Source organism: Cheilinus undulatus, linkage group 21 (genome assembly GCF_018320785.1).
Source record: "Cheilinus undulatus linkage group 21, ASM1832078v1, whole genome shotgun sequence".
Lineage (NCBI taxonomy): Eukaryota > Metazoa > Chordata > Actinopteri > Labriformes > Labridae > Cheilinus > Cheilinus undulatus.
This window is the reverse complement of record NC_054885.1, coordinates 6,414,263-6,439,699: the sequence shown is the minus strand read 5'-3', so window position 1 is coordinate 6,439,699 and position 25,437 is coordinate 6,414,263. Positions and strand designations below refer to the sequence as shown.

The 25,437-nt window shown below is 38.8% G+C and overlaps 1 protein-coding gene across 2 annotated transcripts in view; it reads left to right on the top strand.

Moving 5' to 3' along the window:
• Nucleotides 1-25,437, top strand: part of LOC121503574 (glutamate receptor ionotropic, NMDA 2B) — a 276,993-nt gene that overhangs the window by 163,744 nt on the left and 87,812 nt on the right. For both annotated transcript variants that reach the window (XM_041778041.1, XM_041778042.1), the window contains 2 exons: nt 14,222-14,365; nt 16,957-17,227. In XM_041778041.1, the coding sequence (XP_041633975.1) occupies nt 14,222-14,365; nt 16,957-17,227 (415 nt within the window). The remainder of the gene's footprint in view (nt 1-14,221; nt 14,366-16,956; nt 17,228-25,437) is intronic.

Here is a 25,437-nt window from a genome sequence, read left to right as displayed (position 1 = left end):
TCTTTTTTTTTTTAAAGATTTATTTTTGGCCTTTTTGCATTTATTTGATAGGACAGTGGATAGAGTCGGAAACAGGGAAGAGAGCGGGGAGAGACATGCAGGAAATAGTGCCACGGGCCGGATTCGAACCCGGGTTGCCTGCGAACATGGTGCGTGCCTTAACCACTTGACTACCGGCGTTCCAAGGGCCACTTTTTAACTCCATTTTCCACTATTCATGCCCATTTTTGCCACTTTAACCAATTTTCGCCATTTTTATCAAATTTTTGCCACTTCTAACACATGTGTGCTACTTTTAAAATCCAATTTCACCACCTTCTCCACCATTTTTTGCCACTGTTAACCCATTTTAGGTTATTTTTTAAGGTTAAATATAAAACATGGATATCACATGCTAAACTGGGGTGGGGGGGTTGGGGAGGGACTGACATATCTATCTAATTGACATTATTTTGTAGAAATGACAAAATTACATTAAAAAAAGCCCATGTTTATTGATTGATTGATGATTGATTTATAAAAAAATTTTCTATGAGACTGGAGTTTGATGAAAAAACACGTTGGTCTGTGCAGCCACCAACAGAGCAACATCCTTCTGTCCATCTGACTGCTACAGTTTCTACACTTGCAGAAAAATGGTGGATTTTATGTCCCCTTAAATTCTCCTTCATTCTTCATATGACGCCCATAAAAGCTGACAGGAAGTCTAAATTGCAATCAAAATCACTTTGAGGCAGAATTAGTCAAATATTTTAATGAAGACCTGTGCTTTCTATTAATTAAGGTTCAAAAAGTACTTAAAATAAGGTCAGTGTTAATTAGATGATGGTCTGACAAATGTGTGAGCTAATTAAGCTTGTATGTGTATGATTAAAGATAAGTGCGCGGCCATGATAAGAAATGTGATGATGAGGCAGGAGGAGAGCGAAAGTGGAGGGAGAGAGACGCCGGCTGAGTGAGGGGAGCTTTAATTGAGGGACAGAGAAGAACGACGGGGGGAGCAGAGACGAGGGCTTGTCATCAATATGTAATTTTAGCGAACGTTGGCGAAGGCAGGCTTTATCAGGAACGAGCGCCGCTGCAGCACTCGTGTGTGAGAGAACGCCTGTGGCTGTGTCGAGTTTCTATCTCCTGCCTACTGTCTTTTAAATTCACAATATTCAAGTGAAGGCCAGCTGTTCTTCACCTCCCACTCCTGCTCTCCTCTCTCCATCCCTCCATCCTCTCTCTCTCTCTCTTTTCCCATCAGGCACTGCAGCAGCAGCAGTCGATATCAACCCCCCCCCTCCTCCTGCAAAAGTTCAAAGCAGCCTTTATATGAAGGATAGAAATATGCATTGCCAAAAACCTCCCAGCAACAGACACCATCATCATCGCTCCTCTCTGGCTCACTCTACCTCTCCATCTCGGCCTTTGTCTCTCTTCTGCTCCCTCTCTTTCTCTCTTTTTCTGCCTCGTCGCTGCTTCCTCTCAGAGAAAAAAATACCAACATACCAAAATACCCATACATGTGTCAAGTGTGAGGGTATTTAGACAGCGTTCCAAGATCAAGAGGCTGAATTCGGCATCTGTTCACAGGAAGAAATTTCTTGTTAAAATCAGTCTGGGATTTGTTTCATAGCTAAGAACAGAATCGATTCACGCTCAGGCAGGGCCGTAGAGGGACTCGTGTTCAGTTCTGGACTTTCATGGCTCAGACCAGCCCACTTAAGGTCACAACCTTTACCGGAGATAAGAAGTCAGAAATAGTGCACTATTCTCTACAACCTTGAGTATTTATCAAAAATCACATTTCCAGTTTGAAGTAAATAACTCCATGTTCCAAGCTCTATTTTAACAACTGTGAGAACATGATTTTTCTGCAAATCAGCCTTTCTCAGGAGAAAAAAGCATGAACGCCTCCAGCCAACATGCTATTGGTTCCTGGCACTGCTTCTGATGCAAAAATAAAGTTTAATTTAGTTGCAACCTGTAGTGATATCCCATCCAATTAAATGTAAAATATGATTGCATTTAATTGGAGAAGCATGGCCTGATAACAGTATCGGCAGATATCAAAATTTCTGCTGATATTTTGGCTTTGAATATCAGCATATATTAAAGGTAAATTTTGGCCATATATACACTTATAAATGAGAGGAGTTTTAGGACACATGCCAGTTGAGGTCTGTTTATTTATCCTCATTCTTTAGATTTTAAAGTGTGTTTCAAGGACTCAAGTTTATTTGTTCATCCCCAAACCTTAAAGTGTGTTCAAAGGACTGAAGTTTTAGGTCTGAAAAAAATATTTAAATGCTGATATCTGTTGGTATCTGTACTGGCTAAAATGAAAGAACAACTGCAGTGGCTACTAGTGGTGGGCAGCTGCATTACAGACTCAGTTTGCAAACCTTTGTGATCCTTAATAGGTTGTTATGAAGAGCTCAGTGACTTCAAATTTTTTTGAAAATTTTATCTGTTCTGGGTATTCCACAGCCAGCTGTAAGTAATGCTATTAGAAAGTGGAAGCGTTTAGGAACAACAGCAACTCAGCTATGAAGCGGAAGACCATGTAAAATCACAGAACAGGGTCAACGATTGCTAAGGCACATGGTGCGTAGAAGTTGCTCTGCTGATTCCATACCTGAAGAACTTCAACTGGCATTAATGCAAGCACAAAAACTGCCCAGCAGGAGTGGCTGCATGCAAGCCTCACATCACCAAGTCTAATGCCATGCATTTGGATGGAGTGATGTAAGGCGCCACACTGGACTGTGGTGGGAGTCTGGGTTTGGTGGATGCCGGCAGAACATTACCAGCCTGACTGCATTGTTCCAACTGTGAAGTTTGGTGGAGGAGGGATAATAGTAAGGGGCTGTTTTTCAGGGTTTGGGCTAGACCTCTTATCTCCAGTGAAAGCTGATCTTAATGCTTCAATTTACCAAGACATTTTGGACAATGCTGTGCTTCTACCTTTGCAGCAACAGTTTGGGGAAGGCCCTTTTCTATTCCAACATGACTGTGCCCCAGTGCACAAAGACAGGGCTATAAAGACATTGTTTGATGAGTTTGGTTTGGCCCACACAGAGCCTTGACCTCAACCCCATCGAGCACCGTTGGGATGAACTGAATTGGATGAACTCTAGCGTGAAAGTAACATGCGCACACAAGTATGACGTCAATATTTTTGTATACATATAAACCTTGAGAAGAAAAAACATCCCTGTTGTAGTCACCAGATTTTATGTTGCTTTTTTCTTCCTCTAATAGAAATGTGCTGCTTTAAGCATTTTGTAGCACCTTTATGGACCTCATTCTTTCTAGGAACAGTCAGAAAACATGGCTGCAGTGAGCTGAATAGAGCAGAATACACTTTTCTTTACCATTTCTTGCCTTATATTTGTGTGAAATTAATCCAGCAAATATAAGTTTGAATGCTTAAATGTATTTGACTTGCAGCAGCGTGGTCCTATGTTCCTGATAATTGCAATGCAACTTATAGTTTTGTGTGTCTTTTGCTGTTTGATGTTAAATGTGTGTGTAAAGTGTGTGTCCAGTGTAGCTCCTTGGTTTTATTCCGTGATTGCAGAGTTGATTTGTCGTTTGGTGTTTTGTATTGTGTGTGTTGAAGCGTGCTCTGCTATTTGAAGTAGTGTTTCGTGTGTGTGTGTGTGTTTATTCAGATTTGTGTAATTGTGTGTTTTTGTGTGTTAGTGTGAGAGCAGATTCCAGAGCTGCTGGATTGTAAGTGGGTCTATTTCTTTTGCACTCACTGATGTGCCCCTGTGTGTGTAATTGAAATACCTGAGTTATTGACTCTCTCTCCCCTCCAAGTCAAATAACTGCTCCTCGAGTGTCGAGTGCACTCGTTTGGAGGCTCTGGGGCAGAGCAGACCGAAGCCTGTCAACCATGGACCACACACACAGGCACACACTTGGTTCAGAGCCATACTGAGGATACTGAACTCACACAAATGAGAACATGGAGGTAAAACTGTGCAGTATGAGCCTGTGCCTTAGTGTTGGGATTGGTTGAATGAAGGCTGCCCAAACCATTAATTTTCTATAGCCTTCTATAGCCTCAGTTGCTATCACTATGCCAATATGTAACCCGTGAATATTGGCTTGTATCAACTGTAAATATGGGCTTATATTCCATGGAAATATTGATCCATATCAATGTACAGTGCTTAACAAATTTATTAGACCACCCTAACCCTCACCAAAGTAAGGTTTATGCCACAGCTGCCCTAAATTAACAGCATTGGTAATTACCAAAATCATTTTTTATGTTTCTATAATGGTCTATACACCAAGATGTAGAAGCTCTTTAACCAAAATGATATTTTTAATGCTAAAATATAATTATCATTGCTATCCATGAATTTTCAAATGTACTGACTACAAAAAAAAACTGAAAAAATAGTAAAGCACCTTAATATTTCTTGATCAATATGTAAAATTATAGTTATTTACTTGCATTCCTGGTTGAATGTCATGCTTGATTAATTTCTGACTTTTCAGAGAAGCCCAGTGAGCCGGCTCAAATTTGGGTGAATTCAGTTTGAAATCCCTCATTCCTGTTCAAAATGGTAAAACATGGAGAGCTCGCTGAAAATGAAAGAGTCCGCATTAAAGCACTTCATAATGCTGGATGGTCTCTGAGACAAATATGACAGGTTGTCCAATAAATTTGTTAAGCACTGTATATTGCAGCCAATTTTACAGAAATAATGACATTTATCAGCTATAGATATATGCCTGTATCAGCTTTAAATATATAAATATATCAGCTGAAAATATTATCATATAACAGCTGTTAAAATCAGCCTGTACCAGCTGTAAATATATAATATATCAGCTGTAAATATTGGCCTATATCGGCTGTAAATAATGGCCTATATTAGCTGTACATATTGGCCTCTCAGCTGTAAATATTGGCCTATTTCAGCTGTAAATATTGGCTTATAACAGCTGAAAATATTGTCCCCTATCAGCTGTACATATTGGCCTCTCTCAGCTGTAAATATTGTCCTGTTTCAGCTGTAAATTTTGGCCTATATCAGCTGTAAATACTGACCTATATCAGCTGTAAATATTGGCCCCTATCAGCTGTAAATATTGGCCTCTCTCAGCTGTAAATATTGTCCTGTTTCAGCTGTAAATTTTGGCCTATATCAGCTGTAAATACTGACCTATATCAGCTGTAAATATTGGCCTATATTAGCTATAAATATTGGCTTTTAACAGCTGAAAATATTGGCCCCTATCAGCTGTACATATTGGCCTCTCTCAGCTGTAAATATTGTCCTGTTTCAGCTGTAAATTTTGGCCTATATCAGCTGTAAATACTGACCTATATCAGCTGTAAATATTGGCCTATATCAGCTGTAAATATTGCCCTATATTAGCTGTACATATTGGCCTCTCTCAGCTGTAAATATTGTCCTGTTTCAGCTGTAAATTTTGGCCTATATCAGCTGTAAATACTGACCTATATCAGCTGTAAATGTTGGCCTATATCAGCTGTAAATATTGCCCTATATTAGCTGTACATGTTGGCCTCTGTCAGCTGTAAATATTGTCCCGTTTCAGCTGTAAATTTTGGCCTATATCAGCTGTAAATACTGACCTATATCAGCTGTAAATATTGTCCTGTTTCAGCTGTAAATATTGCCCTATACCAGCTATAAATATTGGCCTAGATCAGCTGTAAATATTGGCCTGTATCAGCTGTAAATCTTGGCCTATATCAGCTGTAAATACTGACCTATATCAGCTGTAAATATTGGCCTATATCAGCTGTAAATATTTGCCTATATTAGCTGTAAATATTTGCCTATATTAGCTATGAATATTCGTCTACATTAGCTATAAATATTGGCCTATATCAGCTGTAAATATTGGCCTATATTACCTGTAAATATTGGCTGTTATTCGCAGTAAATATTAGCCTATATCAGCTGTAAATATTTGCCTATATTAGCTTTAAATATTGGCCTATATCAGCTGTAAATATTTGCCTATATTAGCTGTAAATATTTGCCTATATTAGCTGTAAATATTGGCCTATATCAGCTGTATTTGCCTATATCAGCTGTAAATATTTGCCTATATTAGCTGTAAATATTTGCCTATATCAGCCGTAAATATTTGCCTATATCAGCTGTAAATATTTGCCTATATTAGCTGTAAATATTTGCCTATATTAGCTGTAAATATTTGCCTATATTAGCTTTAAATATTGGCCTATATCAGCTGTAAATATTAGCCTATATCAGCTGTAAATATTTGCCTATATTAGCTGTAAATATTGGCCTATATCAGCTGTAAATATTGGCCTATTTCAGCTGTAAATATTGGCCTATATCAGCCGTAAATATTGGCCTATTTCAGCTGAAAATATCTTCCTGTTTCAGCTGTAAATATTTACCTATATTAGCTGTAAATATTGGCCTATTTCAGCTGTAAATATTTGTCTATATTAGCTGTAAATATTGGCCTATATTAGCAGTAAATATTAGCCTATATCAGCTGTAAATATTTGCCTATATTAGCTATAAATATTGGCCTGTTTCAGCTGTAAATTTTGGCCTATATTACCTGTAAATATTGGCTGTTATTTGCAGTAAATATTAGCCTATATCAGCTGTAAATATTGGCCTATATTAGCTGTAAATATTGGCCTATATTAGCTGTAAATATTGGCCTATATTAGCTGTAAATATTGGCCTATATCAGCTGTAAATATTGGCCCATATTAGGTGTAAATATTGGCCTATATTAGCTGTAAATATTTGCCTATATTAGCTGTAAATATTGGCCTATATCAGCTGTAAATATTGGCCCATATTAGCTGTAAATATTGGCCTATATTAGCTGTAAATATTGGCCTATATTAGCTGTAAATGTTGGCCTATATTAGCTGTAAATATTGGCCCGTATTAGCTGTAAATATTTGCCTATATTAGCTGTAAATATTGGCCCATATTACCTGTAAATGTTGGCCTATATTAGCTGTAAATATTGGCCCATATCAGCTATAAATATTCGTCTACATTAGCTATAAATATTGGCCTATATCAGCTGTAACTATTGGCCTATATTAGCTGTTAATATTGGCCTATATCAACTGTAAATATTGGCCTATTTCAGCTGTAAATATTTGCCTATATTAGCTGTAAATATTGGCCTATATCAGCTGTAAATATTGGCCTATTTCAGCTGAAAATATCTTCCTGTTTCAGCTGTAAATATTTGCCTATATTAGCTGTAAATATTGGCCTATATCAGCTGTATATATTGGCCTATTTCAGCTGAAAATATCTTCCTGTTTCAGCTGTAAATATCTACCTTTGTTGCTGAATATATTGGCCTATATCAACTGTAAATATTGACCTATTTCAGCTTTAAATATTTGCCTATATCAGCTGTAAATATTGTCCTGTTTCAGCTGTAAATATCTACCTTTGTTGCTGAATATATTGGCCTATATCGGGTGTAAATATTGACCTATCTCAGCTGTAAATATTGGCCTATTTCAGCTGTAAATATTGCCCTTTTTCAGCTGTAAATATCTACCTTTGTTGCTGAATATATTGGCCTATATCTGCTTTTAATATCAGCCTATGTTAGGTATACATAGAAGCCTAAAGTTCTTGTAAACTATGGCCAATATTACTGTGAATAGCAGCCAATTTTACTGATAGAGACATTTATCAACTGTAGATCTTTGTGTTCATTGCTATAAATATCATCCTGTATCGTATGTAAATATTGACATGTATCAACTGAAAATTTTGGCCTTTATCTGCTGTGAATAGTACTCTTTATCAGTAGTAATAATATTAATAGTTAATTATGATTTTTAAAATATTCATAGCTGATTATAATCATCTTGCATTGCAACTTTTCCAATAACAGTCTGCCCTAAAATCAGACAGTTTAGGCAGTGACTCTGTCAGAAAACTCCCAGGACAGGACAGACATGTTTCCTGTCCCTCTCTTCCTCTATCTGCGGATGAGCAGCTCATGCTCGGCCTCCTCTCGGCTAAATGGCTGGCTGACTGGCTCACACACACACACACACACACACACACACCTCCGTTTCCCTGCTCCTTGTCTGACTCCTGGCTCGCTGCCCCTTCTCTGCCCACTCACTCCATACAGGATCACAGCCGTCTGCCAGCCGGCCCTCTCCCTCTCCATTCATCCCATTGTCACCACATTGTCCTCGTCCCCTGTCCCTGCAGACGCCTCCAATCTCAGCCAATCCTCGCTGCTTTTCGGACATCTCTATCTTCCCTTCCTGCTTGCTTAATTCCTTTCTTTCTGTTTCTCTCTTATCTGCTTTCTCCTTTTTGCCTTTATCCCTCCTCGTATCTCTCCATCTCTCTCCCCTGCCTCCACTGTCCATTTATCCCGCTGTATTGTGAGCTGTAGCGCATTGTTGTTGTCTGTGTACAGTAGCCAGCGCTGACGTCAGTCGTGGATTCACACACAGCAGACAGCGGCGTATTTAAAGCCTTGCTGGCCGGCTGACTGACTCGTTGGCCTCTCTCCCCCCTCTGGGAATTTTAATACTCACTAATCGATCACCTTGTGCCAACAGAGGTGATAACATGGCCAGACCCTAATTATTGTTGCTGTAAATGAAGAGAGGTGTTTTGGAGCACTTAATTTGAGTCAGGGCTTCTTAGCTCTGACTTCCAAATCTCTCACCCTGGCTCTGCTTCAGCATCCTTCTTCCTCATCTTTTAGCATGCATTTATTTCTCAAAAGCTAATGAAAATCTGCAGACCTCGGGCGCCCTGAATGACAGTGTTAGACAGTGCATTAAAAGTGCTTTTAAAAGAGAAAGAGACAGAGAGAGGAAGCTAGAGGAAATAGGGGCGAAGCATGGGTGGCTGTATGGAGGATAAAGGGGGTGCGTGAATCTGGAAATTCAATTATAACGGCGCGCTGGCAGTAATTCCACTGGTATAAATGGGATGGGAGAGATGGAGTGAGATGGGTGGAGGATGTCGACAGAACAATGGATGCATGTAAGCCAAGAAACACGAGTACAACATCCGTCAGTGTGTGCATCATTACTTCATTGTATTGTACACAGCATGGGATGCACATGGTTTTTATTCCACGCAGCACGAGGGCATAATGACACGTTTTCAGTCACACAGATGCAGCACATTACACCCATTTTTCTAAACAGCATTCAGGAAGTGTGCATCTCAACATGCTACCTTTCAATCACTCGCACAGGGCGGCTGTTTTTATCTGCCATTCTGCTCAAGAGGAGCTTAAATGCTGTTATGATGCTCTACTTCGGTTGTCTTGAATCAAAATTAAGAGGGATTAAATTGCTATTACTTAAGTGCTTCTCTGCAAAAGACAATGACGAATTAGAAACAAGAGGGACAGCGAGTTGTATTGCAAGATAAAGACGCAATTTATACAAGGGAATCATGCAATTAGCTGTTTCAATGGTTAAAATTGGATCTCTTAGTAGGCGGCAAAATAATTGCAAGTCCATTGATCCAGTACGTCATATTTTGTATCAGTTCATCCCAAGATTATTGCCGTGTTCTTGTCCAGTGTGCAGGAATGCATAAGTTAACATATAGCTGAACCAATGTCAATGAAGACGCAAACCATAAAACTTTTTGCTAAACTTCAAAATAACTGCATCTCACATGCACGTGAAATAAAACTACAAATTACACAAATGTATTCCAACAATATCCAATGAAATATAATGTCTAACACAGTGTTACTCAACCTAAGAGCCAAATTGTTAAAAAAAAATGCCTTTGCAAGAGCCACAATGTACGTGGTAAAAACTGGCATCAAAAGGGCTAAAGTGGCATTAAAATATGTTAATGGTGGCAAAAATGGTCAAAAATCTGGGCAAAAAATGAGTGTAAAAGTGACTAAAACCGGCAAAGAGGTAGGAAAAATGGATGAAAAAAGGAGGAAAGAGAGGAAAAAATGGGGAAAAGAGTGGCATTTAATACCAATTCAGCTTAAATCGGTGAAAAGTGGCAAAATATGGCAAAAAAAATTGCAAAAAGCGAGACAAAAGAGGCACAAAATGGTGAAAAATACAAATACAGGATAAAAGTGGGAAAATGGACAAAAAGTAGCAAAAAGAAGTGGCAAAAGCAGACTTAAAGCAGTGCAAATGGATTCAAAGTGGCAATAAAAAAGAAAAAAAAAGAAAAATAGAGCAATGGAAATATACAGAAAAAGAAATTAAGGTTGGCAGTTATAGCCTACTGTATAAGTGCGTGAAACAAACTAATTAATGTGACTTGCAATAGATCATTTCTGACATCAAAGTTTCCCTTTTTTAAGGTTTTCTGGGTGAATAGTATTTCAAATTGAGATATAAAGGAGCCACAAATCATCACAAAAGAGCCACATGTAGCTCAAGAGCCACACGTTGAGTGTCACTGGTCTAACATCTCTATAATGACATAAAATACTCACACACACTCACCATCTAATGCCTCTCAGTGGATGCCAATGGATTGTCCTCAGCTGTCTGGTTGAACTTGCTCCAACTGTTGACTAATTCCCTGACAAAATAAACCCGGCCCATGAAAGTTTAGTCAGCCGACCCACGAAAGCTAGGGAAGACAATTCCTGAAAGTGGCGAACTCCACTCAGCAAGTTATTTTAGTCGACTAAGAAAATCGCAGACAAAATATCCTGAGTTTTAGTTTTTGATTGAGGATTAATCTCAAGTTTAGTTTTCATTTTGGATGAGCTTGGTCACTAACCTGACCATACAGACTGTTTCCTGTATCTATTGCATGGATGTATTTCACATTCAACAAGGGAAACTCTCATACAAAGGGTTCGGGAAGGGCAGGACTTTTCACAAAATTCTCAGAAGGTGATTGGATGAACATTGTGTCCGTCACAATCAAAATGGGCCGATTGGAGTGACAAGACTAAATGAGGTTGTATGCATGCATAGCCATGGAGCCCGACAGACAGATGGCGCTGTAGTTTATGCACGCTGGAGGTACTTGGTGGATAAAAATCATGCAGAGGCCGGTCGGGAGAAGTGCAAAGAAAAGCTTTCACAGTATGACTTGTTTTAGTAAAAAAACTTGCTCCAGTACCAATAAAAATAACACTCTAATGTAGTTACATCTAAGCTAATTGCAACACCAGCGGCAGCCATTGCTATCGGCTTCCATTACAACTTAATCCCGCCAATATATATTCCCTTTTTCTCCTTAAATAATGCTGATTGGTCAGGTCTGTTTTCAGACCTGGCACATTCATTTCAAACTGGAGCTTTGCAAGATGGATTTCCCTGATGATGTAGTGCAGAAAATAAGTGACCAATGCCTGTATTTCAGCTAAGCAGGGTTAAAGTTTATTATGAGGTCATTTAATGGACATCAGATGAATAGAGGTTGCAATAAGCAGAGTGAACAGCCTTCTCTCAGAACTCCAACAGTTGCTTTTATACCCCAAAAGGTTACAGTAACTCTTTCATTAAACCTGTGGTTCCCAAAGTTGGGGTCAGGACCCACTAGGGGGTTCCAAAATGCCTTCTGAGAAGAGGGAGTATTTTTAACTGGTTTTAAATTGTATATGTTGCACATTTATGTAAAAATATATGCATAAAATTGATTCAATTAAAATTGAAAATATGATGATTTGTTGAAGTCTTGAATATGCACTGCTGTGTTCAACTATGCCACAACCAGTCTTTGGGACAGGGGGAGTCTTCGGTCTTCATCACTGTTATTTTGGGGGTCATGGACTGAAAAATTTGGGAACCCCTGCAATAAACAGTCTTATTTTAGCGGTCCATGGCAGATGTTACTTGTTCTAATAGAGCCTCAACACTCTCATACAGCTGTCAATTGTCTCTCAAAAGATGCATCGCAACATGTTTTATATCTGATATAATGTACCAAATGTAAACAGTAATGTTACTAACAAAAACAACACTACAATGGCAGACAGTCACTGCAGAAGTTAGAAATGGGTTCTTTTCTAAAGCAAATATCCTTGATTTTTTTTGTAACAAAAGAGACACTGGGACAGTGACTTACAAACTCATGCAAGGGGGGGTATTAAGTCTGTGTGCACGGCTGAACATATTTGATTTTATAAATCAGTCATGGTCAGTATATTTGACTTTTTATACCAAGTTAGGTCCAGTCAGTATTTAGTAGATGCACCTTTGGCTGTAATGACAGCACTGATTCTGGGTGGATAGGTCTCAATCAGGCTTGCACATCTGGACACTGCAATTTTACGACCGGGATTGAGCCACAACAGCTCTTTACAAGTCCCGCCACAAATTCTCTATTGGATTGAGGTCTGGGCTTTGACCTGGCCACAACAGAACATTCACCTTGTTGTCTTTAAACCATTTCTGTGTAGCTTTCTCTGTATGCTTCAGGTCATTGTCTTACTGGAAAATAAATATCCTGTGCTGAGTTCATTTTACCCTCTACCTTTGCAAGCCTTCCAGGGCCAGCTGTCTAGAAGCATCCCCACAGCATGATGCTTCACAGTGGGGATGGTGTGTTTGTGGTGATATGCAGAGTTTGGCTAAACATAACGTCTGGTCTGATGGCCAAAAAGCACCGTTTTGGTCTCATAAGACCAAAGACCTTTCTTCCACTTGACCATGGAGTTCCCACAATGAGAACTTCCCTCTGACTAGTGCCATGCTCCCACAATGCTCTTTAATCTGATGTAAACAACAAGAAACTGATAGCATTGATAGCATCTGGTTGGAGCAGCATGGTTTAGCACTATTTTGATCTAGGACAAAGTGTTGAAGTTGCATATAATCAAGGCATTAGCATTGTTTAAATCCATTCACTGCTTTGAACTTGTAGTACATGGGTCTGCAACATTACTACATCTCTTCAGCTTCCAATCCTGCGCATGATACCAGAGAGAAAAATGGCTGCTATGTGAATATATTGACTGGTAGAGGCCTGATCTTGTAAATGCAGAAACAAGGAAACAAAACAAAAGCTGCACATCCACCTGGAGAGGCAGGGATGTCTTTGAAGTCGGATGAAGCACTGAGAGAGTTCAGAGAAACTCCAGAGATTTACACACCTGAGTCTGCCTGTCTGTCCTGGCTGTGAGCTTCTTTTCCTCCCAAACAATCCACAACCGAGGCACAGACCAGCATCCCGCTCTTTCATATAATGTGACACATCATTAGCATGACTATCCAGGAACATAAACACACTACAGTACATGGTGTGTGCAGGAGTCGGCCGTGCAGACTGACTCACCCGTGCTCGGTAACGAGCTCCTGCCGCAGAACTGCAGAGTTGTCTAGACTGACATTTTCTCACCTCCTCCTCTTCTTCTGTCCAGCTCGATATTCACTTTCAACATGCAGGCTTCAGAGTTGGTCTGAGGGTTTTTTCCAGTGTCTGACTGCTGTTTGGTTTGCTGCACGGTGTGTCATTTTTACATGTAGCCTCTGAAACAAATGAGGCTCAGGCTGGCAACACACAAGAGGATTTCCAGATCTTAACTCATAAGAATAGTTTCACCCAGTTTTCAACGTTATTATCCATTAAACCTACATACTAGATCAATACTTGGGTGCCAGTGGCAAGCATGACATGTAGCAGCCCAAGGTCAAGCTCAACTGTGTTTCTTTAGTCCGGCCCTTTTCACCCTGGTCGTTTGCCCCAGCTGCTCGTGGCAACAATCAACAATCCCTGGATATCCTTCATCTTTTCAGGTGTTGATAAGTCTAGAAGTATAAGGACGTAGATTGGTCTGGGTAGTAGGATTATTGAACTAGAACATGCATTGTGCTAACATTTGAGCCTCCCTGTCTCGTGCATTATGTAAGAGGAAAATGGCCGCCGTGCTACTACGGCGAATAAAACAAATAGATGAAAATGATCGATGAATATTAAGGACAGCAGCTTTGAGCCCCTTGAATTTGCTGCAGCCACCCTCGTGTACAAACTCATTAAAGGAGTCATAAAGGCAGCTAATGAAAATCATGACTGGTATCATTACAAGCCCTCCAGTGTCCTCTCGCCTTTCTCCAGTGTGAGCGAGAGAATAAAGGCGGCTAAATTAATGTCCTCACCAATATTGTTACAAAAGCACCGCTGTCCTTTAAGTCGTATCTGTTCTCCTCTGTGTGTAAAGCCAACTAAATTAAAGTTAGAGCCAATATAGTTACGTAAGCGCTAACACTCTGCCTCTGTGTTTGTCATTTCAGGATGACAACTCCATGTTCTTTCAGTTCGGCCCCTCCATTGAGCAGCAGGCTTCAGTCATGCTGAACATCATGGAGGAATACGACTGGTACATCTTCTCCATCGTCACCACATACTACCCCGGCTACCAGGACTTCGTCACCAAGGTAAACACTCGTCTGCAGGCCTGGAATGTGCCGAGCCCCCGACAAACCCAGAGAATGGGCTGTCCCGTTGTGATTTAGTGATGATGTGCATGTGTGTGGAAAATGAAGCATTGGTGCTAGCATCCTGGCTAACAGTTACTTTACTCTGGAGCTAGTTAGTTAGTGAAGTTTATTTCTAACATGTAAAAGCACAACAATAAAAAATGGTCATATACCTTCAGAAGACACACAAATTTTGAAGAGAGAGATGAAAAAAAAACAATTACAAGAACAGTTAATGATCAAAATTACATGTTCAAAAAGGAGCGGGAAGAACTGCACGCTTATTTAATCCCACCTGTTCTTAATAAATTATAACAGTTCACATTGATTTCAACAATAATGCCGTTCTACACAATATAGATAAGCTACTTAGAGCAACAACCTTTAAGTTATGCCAAAAATCTTTCTAATTCAAGATATGACCTCTTGTATGAGCTTCTTCGTGCAAATATAGAACTGTTTATTAATCTGTATCAAAAATAATCACCGATAGGTTTATCTATGTCAAATAATATTCAATAATAATAATAAGTGTTATTATTGGGAAGTGTGTGAAGCTATTATTGGGGTCTGATGTTGAAATCACTAATTTGTGATACTTTCAGCCCCTTATGTCACTTTTTCCACCCATTTTGCCACTTCCTTTTGCTACTTTTAGCCTATTTAAGCAACTTTTGCCCATATTTGCAACTTTTCACAATTTTTTTTCTTTTTTTGCACATTCTTGACATTTTCTAACCACTTGTCACCCATTTCAGCTGCATATTTTTCCACATCTCCATTTTTAACTCAATTTTGCCCCTTATGGATTATTTTTGCCACTTTTGACCACTTTTTCGCTCTTTTTGCTTTATTTTTCCACTTTCTAGCTACTTGTCAAACATTTTTGCTGCTTCTTGCACTATTTTGCCACTTTAACTCAATTTTGCAGCTTTTTGTAAATTTTTGCCCATTCTTGTTGACAGTTATTCCTCATTTTTACCATTTTTTGCCACGTTTTGTCATTTTTGCCATTTTTCTGCCTATAGTACCGATTGTTGCCACGTTTTTGCCACTCTAGCTAACTTTGCCCCTTGCTGACACTTCATCTTGCCACTTTTAACCAATTTTTGCCACTTCTTAGCCAATTAACACTAATTTTTGCACTTCAACTGCCACTTTACCAATTTCTTCTGCCCTTACTTGCACCTTTTTGCCACTCTTGACCCATTATTGCTCATTTTGCCGATATTTGCCACTTCTCTTGCCACTCTTAACCAACATTTGCCACTTTTTCAGCAATTTTCACCCAGTTTTGCCACTTTTTGCCATTTTTAATCAATTTTTATTGCCTTGTTCCCTTTTTTGCCACTCTTTTTTTGCCACTTTTACACATTGTTGGTGTTTTACCCCATTTTTGCTAATCCTCTTTGCCACTTTTAACCCATTCTGCCACATTTTTGCTTACTGTTTCCAATTTTTGCCACTTCTTACCATTTTTGCTGCCTTTTGCCCTTAATTGACATGTTGTCCACTTTAAACCCATTGTTGCTAAATTTAGCCAATTTGTACATTTTTTACCTCTTTTTTGCCACCTTTAATGCATTTTTGCCACTTTTTACCCATTTGTTGTCACTTTTTTTAGTACTTTTAACCTATTTGAGTGACTTTGTTGATTTTTTGCAACTTTTTACCACATTTTCTTCATTTCACATATCATTCTACTTTCCAACTTTCCGACCACTTGTCGTCCATTTCTGCTGCTTCTTTTTCCAATTGTAACTCAATTTTGTGGCTTATGGCTTATTTTTGCCTCTTTTAGCTGCATTTTTTTCTTTTTTTAGTCAATTTTGCCACCTTTACTCAATTTTGCAGCTTTTTGCAAAATTTTTCCCATTCCTGTTGCAACCTTTTGTTCTTTTTTGCCAATTTTTTCACTTTTTGTCCATTTTTGTAACTTCTTTGCCAGTTGTAACAATTTTTTGCTGCCTTTTTTTATTTGTTACTTTTTTGCCACTTTTAACCAATCTTTGCACAATTTTTGCCCATCCATGCCACTTTTCATGCATTATTACTGCTATTTTGCCACCTTTAATGCATTTTGCCACTTTTTTACCCACTCTTTGTCTCTTTTCACAGTAATTCAGTTATTTCCCATCATAATTGTCTCAGTTCCTTGTTTCTGCCATCCTGACGTTTATGCACATCATGGCTTAACTATGAACTCTGTCATTAGTTTCCTCATTGTTAAATGTACCCATCCACGTAGCTTACATCACCCAAAAAAAGGTCATTCTGATTTAGAAAAGTGGTTTACATGGACCATGATTTTTCTGACCTCCAGGGGCCCCCATTTGACTGAGCCCCAGAAAGCTCTCCCTTTATCCCCCCTTATGGACGGCTTTGCTCATCTGAGGCAATGTTTGAATGATGAAAAATAAGCAAGTTTACCCAGAACAGAACAGAATGTCCAGTCAAGACTACAGCCTAGTAGGAGGACATGCACTGTTTAAATAAGGAACAAAAGAACAGCAAAAGAATTTAAGTCTCCTTTTGGTCTCTGTTTTCAGATCCGGAGCACCATCGAGAACAGTTTTGTCGGCTGGGAGCTGGAGGAGGTTTTACTCCTTGACATGTCTGTAGATGACGGAGATTCAAAGATCCAAAACCAGCTGAAGAAGCTGCAGAGCCCCGTAATTCTCCTCTACTGCACCAAAGAGGAGGCCAACACCATTTTTGAGGTGGCTCACTCTGTAGGCATCACCGGCTATGGCTACACCTGGATCGTTCCCTCGTTGGTGGCTGGAGACACGGTCGTAGTGCCTGCAGAGTTCCCCACAGGTAGGAAGCTGTGCTGATATTACTGAGGGTTTTAAAGACGACTCCCAGGAGCCCACTTGTACGATTTCCACAGTGACACAGGTCCAGGAAGGTTGGATTAAGAGAGTCATATTTGAGGTGTAGAAACTCCAGAACTGCATACACTAAACTACTTTAAAAGGATTAATTTAATCCTGTCAAATCTGCTCGTAGCTCCATGTGACGTTTGGAGATGATTTAGTTTGGTGGTTCAGGCCTCCCTATTAACCATTCCTAACAATGGTTCGATGTTTCTCAGAAAATTCTGCACATTTTTTTAATCAAATACAATAAAACGCTACCTCTCAGGCTTTCTCACCTCCATTTCCTGTCTAGCTTAAAAGATGCCGTTCCAGCTGTAAACCTGACCTCTAATTCTGACAAGCTAAACGCAAGTACAACCAGTCTGAGTCAGGCAGCTTTTAGTTTTGTTAAGGGCCCAGTTATTTTAACCAGAGGCAGCCAACTGAAATGAGGATTAGAATAGAAGTAAGATCCTGTTATTGTCTGGCGTAATCTCAGTGTAGAAAAAGATATTGTTTGCCTTAATTCGGCTCTGTAGTGAAACTGTAACAATGATGTTAAATACACCATCTGGACTCTACTTCATCCAGTGTGTACTAAAAGTAGAAGTTATTTCCTAAAGAGGTGACCTAAGTCTTAATCCGGTCCCACTTAAACTGCTCTATGTGCCCCACCCCCCCCACCCAGAGTTACCATGCCACCAGCAAGCACCTCTAAAACAATGATTTCAGAACAAACATGGAGTGACGCCTGCAGGCAAACAACTCGAGCTGTGCTGATTTCACTCCTGTCATGCGTCATTATCCCGTCACATGGCAAACATCCTCCCAATTTGGCCGTCCATTTAGGCTTCAAGGTTTCTGGTTCTGCTCTGGTGTCTCCAGCTCTGCTTAGAAGCAGTACTGCAGTCTTGTTTTCAACCCTACCAAAATCCCAGCATCCACCTGTGCGCTCAGATTGTGATGTTTCAGAAACTGTCTCTGCAAGGACTGATTAAGGTCGGACCCTATAAATAACAAACACAAACAATGTTCTGCTAATGCAATAAATGTCCTAAATATCAACTGAAATGTCGCTATGGAGTGCTTCAACAATGGTTGCAAGATTTGAGCATACAAGGTAATGTTTGAGTCAAGGCCACCCATAAAGGGGAGAACTTTTGGGGGACCAGCCAAACTGGGGGCCCAGGGAAGGTCAGCAAAATCAAGGTCCATTGTAAAATTAGGCTTGATAACAATATTTTATTTTAACTTTAATAAAAACCACTCTCATCAAAGCAACGAAAATCTAGAATAAATTTGATCTATTTATGCATGTAACCTTTTTAAGATGCAAACCCCTTTTCTTAAAACAGAAATGCCTTTTTATTGGCAGTGTGTAAGGGCATACTAGTATAAACAATAAGGAAAGTAATGCTCGCCTCAGAGCTAAGCCATGATGTGCACAAACGCCAACATAATACTGAAGAAACAGAGAATCTTTAATATGAAAGAATTAGATTATTATGAAAAGGGACAAAAAAGTGTTGAAGTTGGCTAAAGTGGGAAAAGGTGGGAAAAATTGAATTAAAGTGGCAAAAAGTGGAAAAATTGTGCAAAAAGTGTCATAAATGCAAGAAAGAAAGTGTCAAAAATGTGTAAAAATTGTAAAACTATGTTAAAATAAATGACAAAAAAGGGTTGGAAATGGTTTTAAAGTGGTATTAATTGGCAAAAAGTGACAGAAATTTGGAAAGAGTAGGAAATTGGCAACAAAAGGGTGAGAAAGTGTCAAAAAGGGTATAAAGCAGCAAAAAAAAAAAGTTAAAGTGGCTAAATAAATGACAAGTGGCAAAAAGATGTAGCCAAAAGTGGAAAAATTCACAAAAAATAGTTTGATAGACATTTAAACTGGCTGAAATGGGCAAAAGGTGTCAAAAATGGGTAAGAAGTAGAAAATATTATATCAGTGGCAAAATAAGTGGTAAAAATTGGTTTAAAGAGGGGCAAAAATTGGCCAAAAGTGTCAAAAATGGGCTGAAAGAGAAAAGAAGGTGGCTATAATGGGTTGGTAGTGGCTTACGCAAGAATTAGCAAAAAGTGGGATAAATGGCAAAAAGTGGCAAAAATGGGTGACGAGTGGAAAAAAATGGTCAATAATTTGTAAAAAGTAGCAGAAATATTTAAAAGAATAAATGTTGTATGTAAATGTACTTTAATCAAATAGCCCTTTACAACACCACACAGGTGACCAAAGTGCTTTACAAAAAAATCCATTATCATTAAAAACACTGCACAAGACAAATCTATAAAGATAAAAAATAACAGCATTTATAAATACAGACTAAAAGGATAAAAATGTCACGGCACTACTGGGTATTAAAAGCCACCCTGAGTAAATAAGTCTTAAGTATTGATTTGAAGAGGCCCAAATCAGAGATTACATGCATGTCAGAGGAAAAGTGGCAAAATAAATCACAAACATTGGCTGGGAGTGACTTTAAAGTGGTATTTAGTGGCATAGATGTTGTAATTCACCAGCCACAGTAGCAGGTAGATGTAAAAGTTAACTTCCAGCCCTGGTGTGAATGGAAGTGGACCACACTTAGGCACCATTCAGCCCCACTTTGAAATGAAGACAATCTTCCAGTAGGACAATTAGCGCCTTGTCGTTATCCTCTGTTTCCTTTATGCTGGTGTGGAAACCATCATGCATAAATGTACATGCAGTTCACAGCGAATATGTGTCTTCTCAACATGCAGAAAATGCCAAGTTTTAGTCTTTTTCAGTTTAGTGACCTAGTGATAGTAATGAGTACTCTTCCTCTAGTAGTCATGAATGGAAGAACAAAAAGGTACAATATCGATAGTTACTTATAACAAAAGCACAAAACCATGCCCCTCAATCCCAGATTCAGCCTCAGCCATCTGTTTTCCAGTTATTTTTTCCCGGCACTGACAGGAAACTGAGAAAGAGTTTTATTTTTAGTTTTCTATTTGGACTTTTCTCGCCATGAAAGAAACACGCTGACCTTTCCTAATAAGAAGTGAAGAGTATTTCCCCCCCTGCCTCCCCCTCTCACAGCACCACTGGAGGTCATTGTAACCTTTGAAAGTCAAACATAGAACCAAAGTGACGTCTAAGTTTGGGAGCATTAAGCACACAAGCTGCTCACGCACACCTGTCAGAGCGCCTCATGTAAGCCCTCTTTCCAGCACACGGGGGAGGACAGAGCGTTTTACAAAGGCCAACTCTCTGTGGGAATCAAACCTTTAACTGTTAGGTAACGGGAGACGCAACTTTATTAATCCCGCTGGAAACTTGTGAAATAACACAAGTATTGTTCATCCAAAGAGCAGCGTGTACAAACGTAGAAGTTACAAACATACCAGGTCTGTAGTGAGCTTTAAAGTGAATGACTGTTGGTGGAAAGCAGAAGAAACATCATTGGCACCACATATTGGCTGCAAGATTGCATGAAAAGTCATTCATTATTAACAACAAAAGTTATAATGCACATGATAATGAAAGTAATGGCAATGCTGCATATGATTTTAATGCAAATGCAAGCTCCAAAAAAGTTGAGACACTGTAAAATTTGAATACAGCAAAAAAACAACATATTTAACTTTCAAATGACAAGCTTTGTTTTTGGAAGTATACACATATTCTAAATTTGATGCAGAGAGAGACTGGTTCACAGGAGGACAGGAGCTTAAAACTGACTTTCCTACAGCCTAAAAATAAGTGAACTGTACTAAATATAAGCAAATTAATTTCTCTAATTTCTTGCTTTTAGCAAATTAAGAAAAAAAATATAATAAAATATTATCAAATTTAGTGAAAAAAATACTTACTATTGTTAAAGTATGATTAAGCTGTGTCTTAAAACAAGCTGGTTCGTCTTAAAATAAGTCTAAATCCATGTTAAAACTAAACCATAAAGATTAAAACCAGTCCATATTTTTCGGCTGTACATCTTAATGTTTTTACTGAATTCAGGCTATATAAATTCTTTCCAATGTTGTTCTAATGTGCTTGAAGTCAGAAGTATTTTGCTCAATAAATTGCATTTCTTATTGATAATTTCTGTGTGATTTTTAAATCAAGCATTAGTTTGTTACTGGATCTTGAAACAAGATCTATTTTGATGAGACTGGGTGAGAGAACTAATGTAGCTTATTTTAACAGTTACAGTTGAAACCAGAAGTTTACATACACTATATAAAAAGGCACATGAACTTTTTTTTCTCACCGTCTGACATTAAATCAGATTAAACTTTTCCTGTTTTTGGTCAATTAGGATTACCAAAATTATTTCTATTTGCTAAATGCCAGAATAATGAGAAAAGGATTTTTTTAGACAATTTTTATTACGTTCTTTAAAGTAAGAAGTTTACATACACTAAGATTACTATGCCTTTAAACAATCTGGGAAAGCCCAGATGATGATGTCATGTCTTTGGAAGCCTCTGATAGGTTTATTGACAACATTTGAGTTAATTAGAGGCACACCTGTGGATGTATTTTAAGGCACACCTGAAACACACTCCTTCTTTGTGTAACATCATGGGAAAATCAAAAGAAATCAGCCAAGATATCAGGAAGAGAATTGCGGACTTGCACAAGTCTGGTTCATCCTTGGGTGCAATTTCCAGATGCCTGAAGGTGCCACGTTCATCTGTTCAAACAATTATACGCAAGTTTAAACACCATGGGAATGTCCAGCCATCATACCGCTCAGGAAGGAGACGGGTTCTGTGTCCCAGAGATGAATGTGCTTTGGTCCGAAAAGTGCATCTCAACCCAAGAACAAAAGCAAAAGACCTTGTGAAGATGCTGGCTGAAGCTGGTGAGAGTGTGTCATTATCAACAGTCAAACGAGTCCTGTACCGACATGGGCTGAAAGGCCACTCTCCCAGGAAGAAGCCATTACTCTAAAAGAAACATAAAAAAGCCGGATTACAGTTTGCAAATGCACACAGTGACAAAGACCTTAATTTTTGGAGACATGTTCTGTGGTCTGACGAAACTAAAATTGAACTTTTTGGCCATAATGACCATCGTTACATTTGGAGAAAAAAGGGGGAAGCTTGCAAGCCTGAGAACACCATCCCAACTGTGAAACATGGGGGTGGCAGCATCATGTTGTGGGGTTGTTTTGCTGCAGGAGGGACTGGTGCACTTCACAAAATAGATGGCATCATGAGGAAAGAACATTATGTGGAAATACTGAGGCAACATCTCAAGACATCAGCCAGGAAGTTAAAGCTTGGGCGCAAATGGGTTTTCCAAATGGACAATGACCCTAAGCATACTACCAAACTGGTTACAAAGTGGCTTAAGGATAACAAAGTCAATGTTTTGGAGTGGCCATCACAAAGCCCTGATCTCAATCCCATTGAAAATTTATGGGCAGAGCTGAAAAGACATGTACGAGCAAGGCGGCCCACAAACTTGGCTCAGTTACACCAGTTCTGCCAGGAGGAAGGGGCCAAAATTCCTGCAAACTATTGTGAGAAGCTTGTGGAAGCATATCCAAAACGTTTGACCCAAGTCATACAGTTTAAAGGCAATGCTACCAAATACTAATGAAATGTATGTAAACTTCTGACTCTCAAGAAAATAATAAAAAATTGTCTAAAAAATTATCTCTCTCATTATTCTGGCATTTAGCAAATAGAAATAATTTTGGTAATCCTAATTGACCAAAATCAGGAAAAGTTTAATCTGATTTAATGTTAGACGGTGAGAAAAAAAAATTTATGTGCCTTCAACTGTATTTACTTAACTTAAGGACTTTCTGACTAATTGAGACAAAAAATATGATCATGCTTGATTTAAGATTATACTGTTATGTTACACACTAAAAATAAGAAATTTACTTTTAAAACAAGATAAATTATCTAACACTTCTTGATCTAAGTTTTTAAATCTTGATAAGCACCAAAAAATTTGCAGTGTGGAGAATATGCCTTAGCATAGTCTTGGTAAAGTGAGTAAAGATGTCCCTGAAAAACACAGCGGTGTTAACTTCGTCGACTAAAACTATGACTAAAAATGTTCGTCGACAGCCTTTTTTTCCATGACAAAAACTAGACTAAAACTAACAAAAATAGATCTGTGATGGCTTAAACTGACAAAAATAAAGTTTAGTTTTCATCAAGATGACTAAAACTAGACTAAAATGTAATGTAGTTTTCGTCTGACATTCAAAATACATGATATTTCTCCACTGTGGGTAAATCTGTCAAAAAAAAACAACAGATGCATCTGCATCTATTCTGCCTTTCAGCTGTAGAAAGCAGGGACCCCAGGTCTGGCAGGATGCATAGAACCCACTACCATGATTTGGTACCAGATTTAGGCAAGAGAATAAATGCTTGGACTAAAAGTAAAGACTAAAATGTGAGGATTTTTTACAGACTAAAACTAGACTAAAACTGAGTTTTTTTTGACTAAAACTAAAGTGAGTAGAAATGACTAAATGTGACTAAAACTAAAATGCATTTCATTTAAAGACTAAAACTAAGACTAGAATTAAAAATAGCTGCCAGAATTACACTGCTTGCATTAATGCTGATTCACCACACTGCTCCTGCTGGCAAAGCTTAACTTCCTCCACCCCAGCCTCCTCCTTTATAGCTTAAAGCTTGTTGCACCCTCATTTTCAGATTCATGCTACTTTGGCTTAAGTGCTTTTGAACTAATTTTGTTATATCTAATACACTTTATCATAAATGTTTCTATCCATATGGAGGTTTCTAGCCATGCACTCCCTGGAAAGTCAAAGCACGCTGCTTGAATAACTCAGGGAGCAGCTTTTAAGCCAGGGGTGTTAGGATGATGGGGCCACTGTCATATTCCTTGCCATGAGGATTTTAAATTTAGTAACACCAATCCAATGTAAGTTAATACATGCTTAGCACCTGAGTATGCCTAAATGGCTAGTTAATGCCTTACATGGCAAATAGTCATTTTCAGGATTTTGGGGAGCCAATCAGATTTCAGGGGAACCTGTGTAGCCCCGGCTACCACTAGCTCTGCTCCTGAAAAGTTATTGCTATTTGCTGTGATAATCCATCAGGATGTTATTAATCAAGATATCTTCTTGTCAAAATGTTTGTTTACAGATTTAACATGGTAGTACTGCTTTGTGCTGAAAACAAGAAGTACAACACAGTTAAAAACAAGCTTCATGTTTCAGAATTTGATTGGCCTGCAACAAATTCTAGAGATAAAATGAAATAAAACCCACATTGAAACATGAAGTACAACACAGTTAAAAACAAGCTTCATGTTTCAACGTGGGTTTTATTTGCAGGCCAATCAAAAATGGGCCACAGGCTGCACTTTGCCCCCGAGCCATAGTTTGGACAGCCCTGTTTTAAGCAGAGCCTTCACCGCCACGTAAGCATACATATCCATTTTGAAGTAGAATGCATGCTGACTGAAATGTGGTAAATCATTTAAAGAAAGACAGGGCTGTTAAAACTGAAGCGGACACGCACTGCAGCCATCATGCAGCAAACACCCACCCAGGGTGAAATGGATGTTAGATTTTCAGCATCACCCATTGATTTTCTCCATTTTTGCTAGTTTATCTTTGACATATCCATACACATACAAAACCCTTTCATTTCAGGTCATCATGGAGCCGCATCAGCTGACTAGATTTGAACTAAAACAAGGAGGATGAGTCCAATTTGATCCCCCTCAAATCGAAGTATTTTGCGAAGTCTGACAAACAGTGTTCCTCTGTACTACTGTCTTTTCTGCCATTGGGAGGTTTCCTCTCAAAATGCCTGATAACAATCCTGCCCTTGAAGTCTCCCTTTGAAACTCTACCCTCATTCTTCAGTCTAGTTTAGAGCCCATAATTTGTAACTGTGTTGTCAACACAGAGCGTTTTATCTTTACACACATCCCTACATAGAGATCTCTCTCTTGGGGGTGTTAAACTTTAGACCGCCTAGTATATCCACCTTGGACTGATGAGTGTGATTATTTATGAGTGTTGTGTTTGTTGATTTACAGTCTGGGGGAGAAATTATGCTTGTTCTTCAGCAGTTTTCTGGGAAATATTCACTTGGCTCGTTGTACCGTACACGCACCATAAGTCAAACTTTTTACCTCTGCTCTCTAATCAGCACCCGTGGATGATTTACTCTAAACGGGAGCGATTTTGT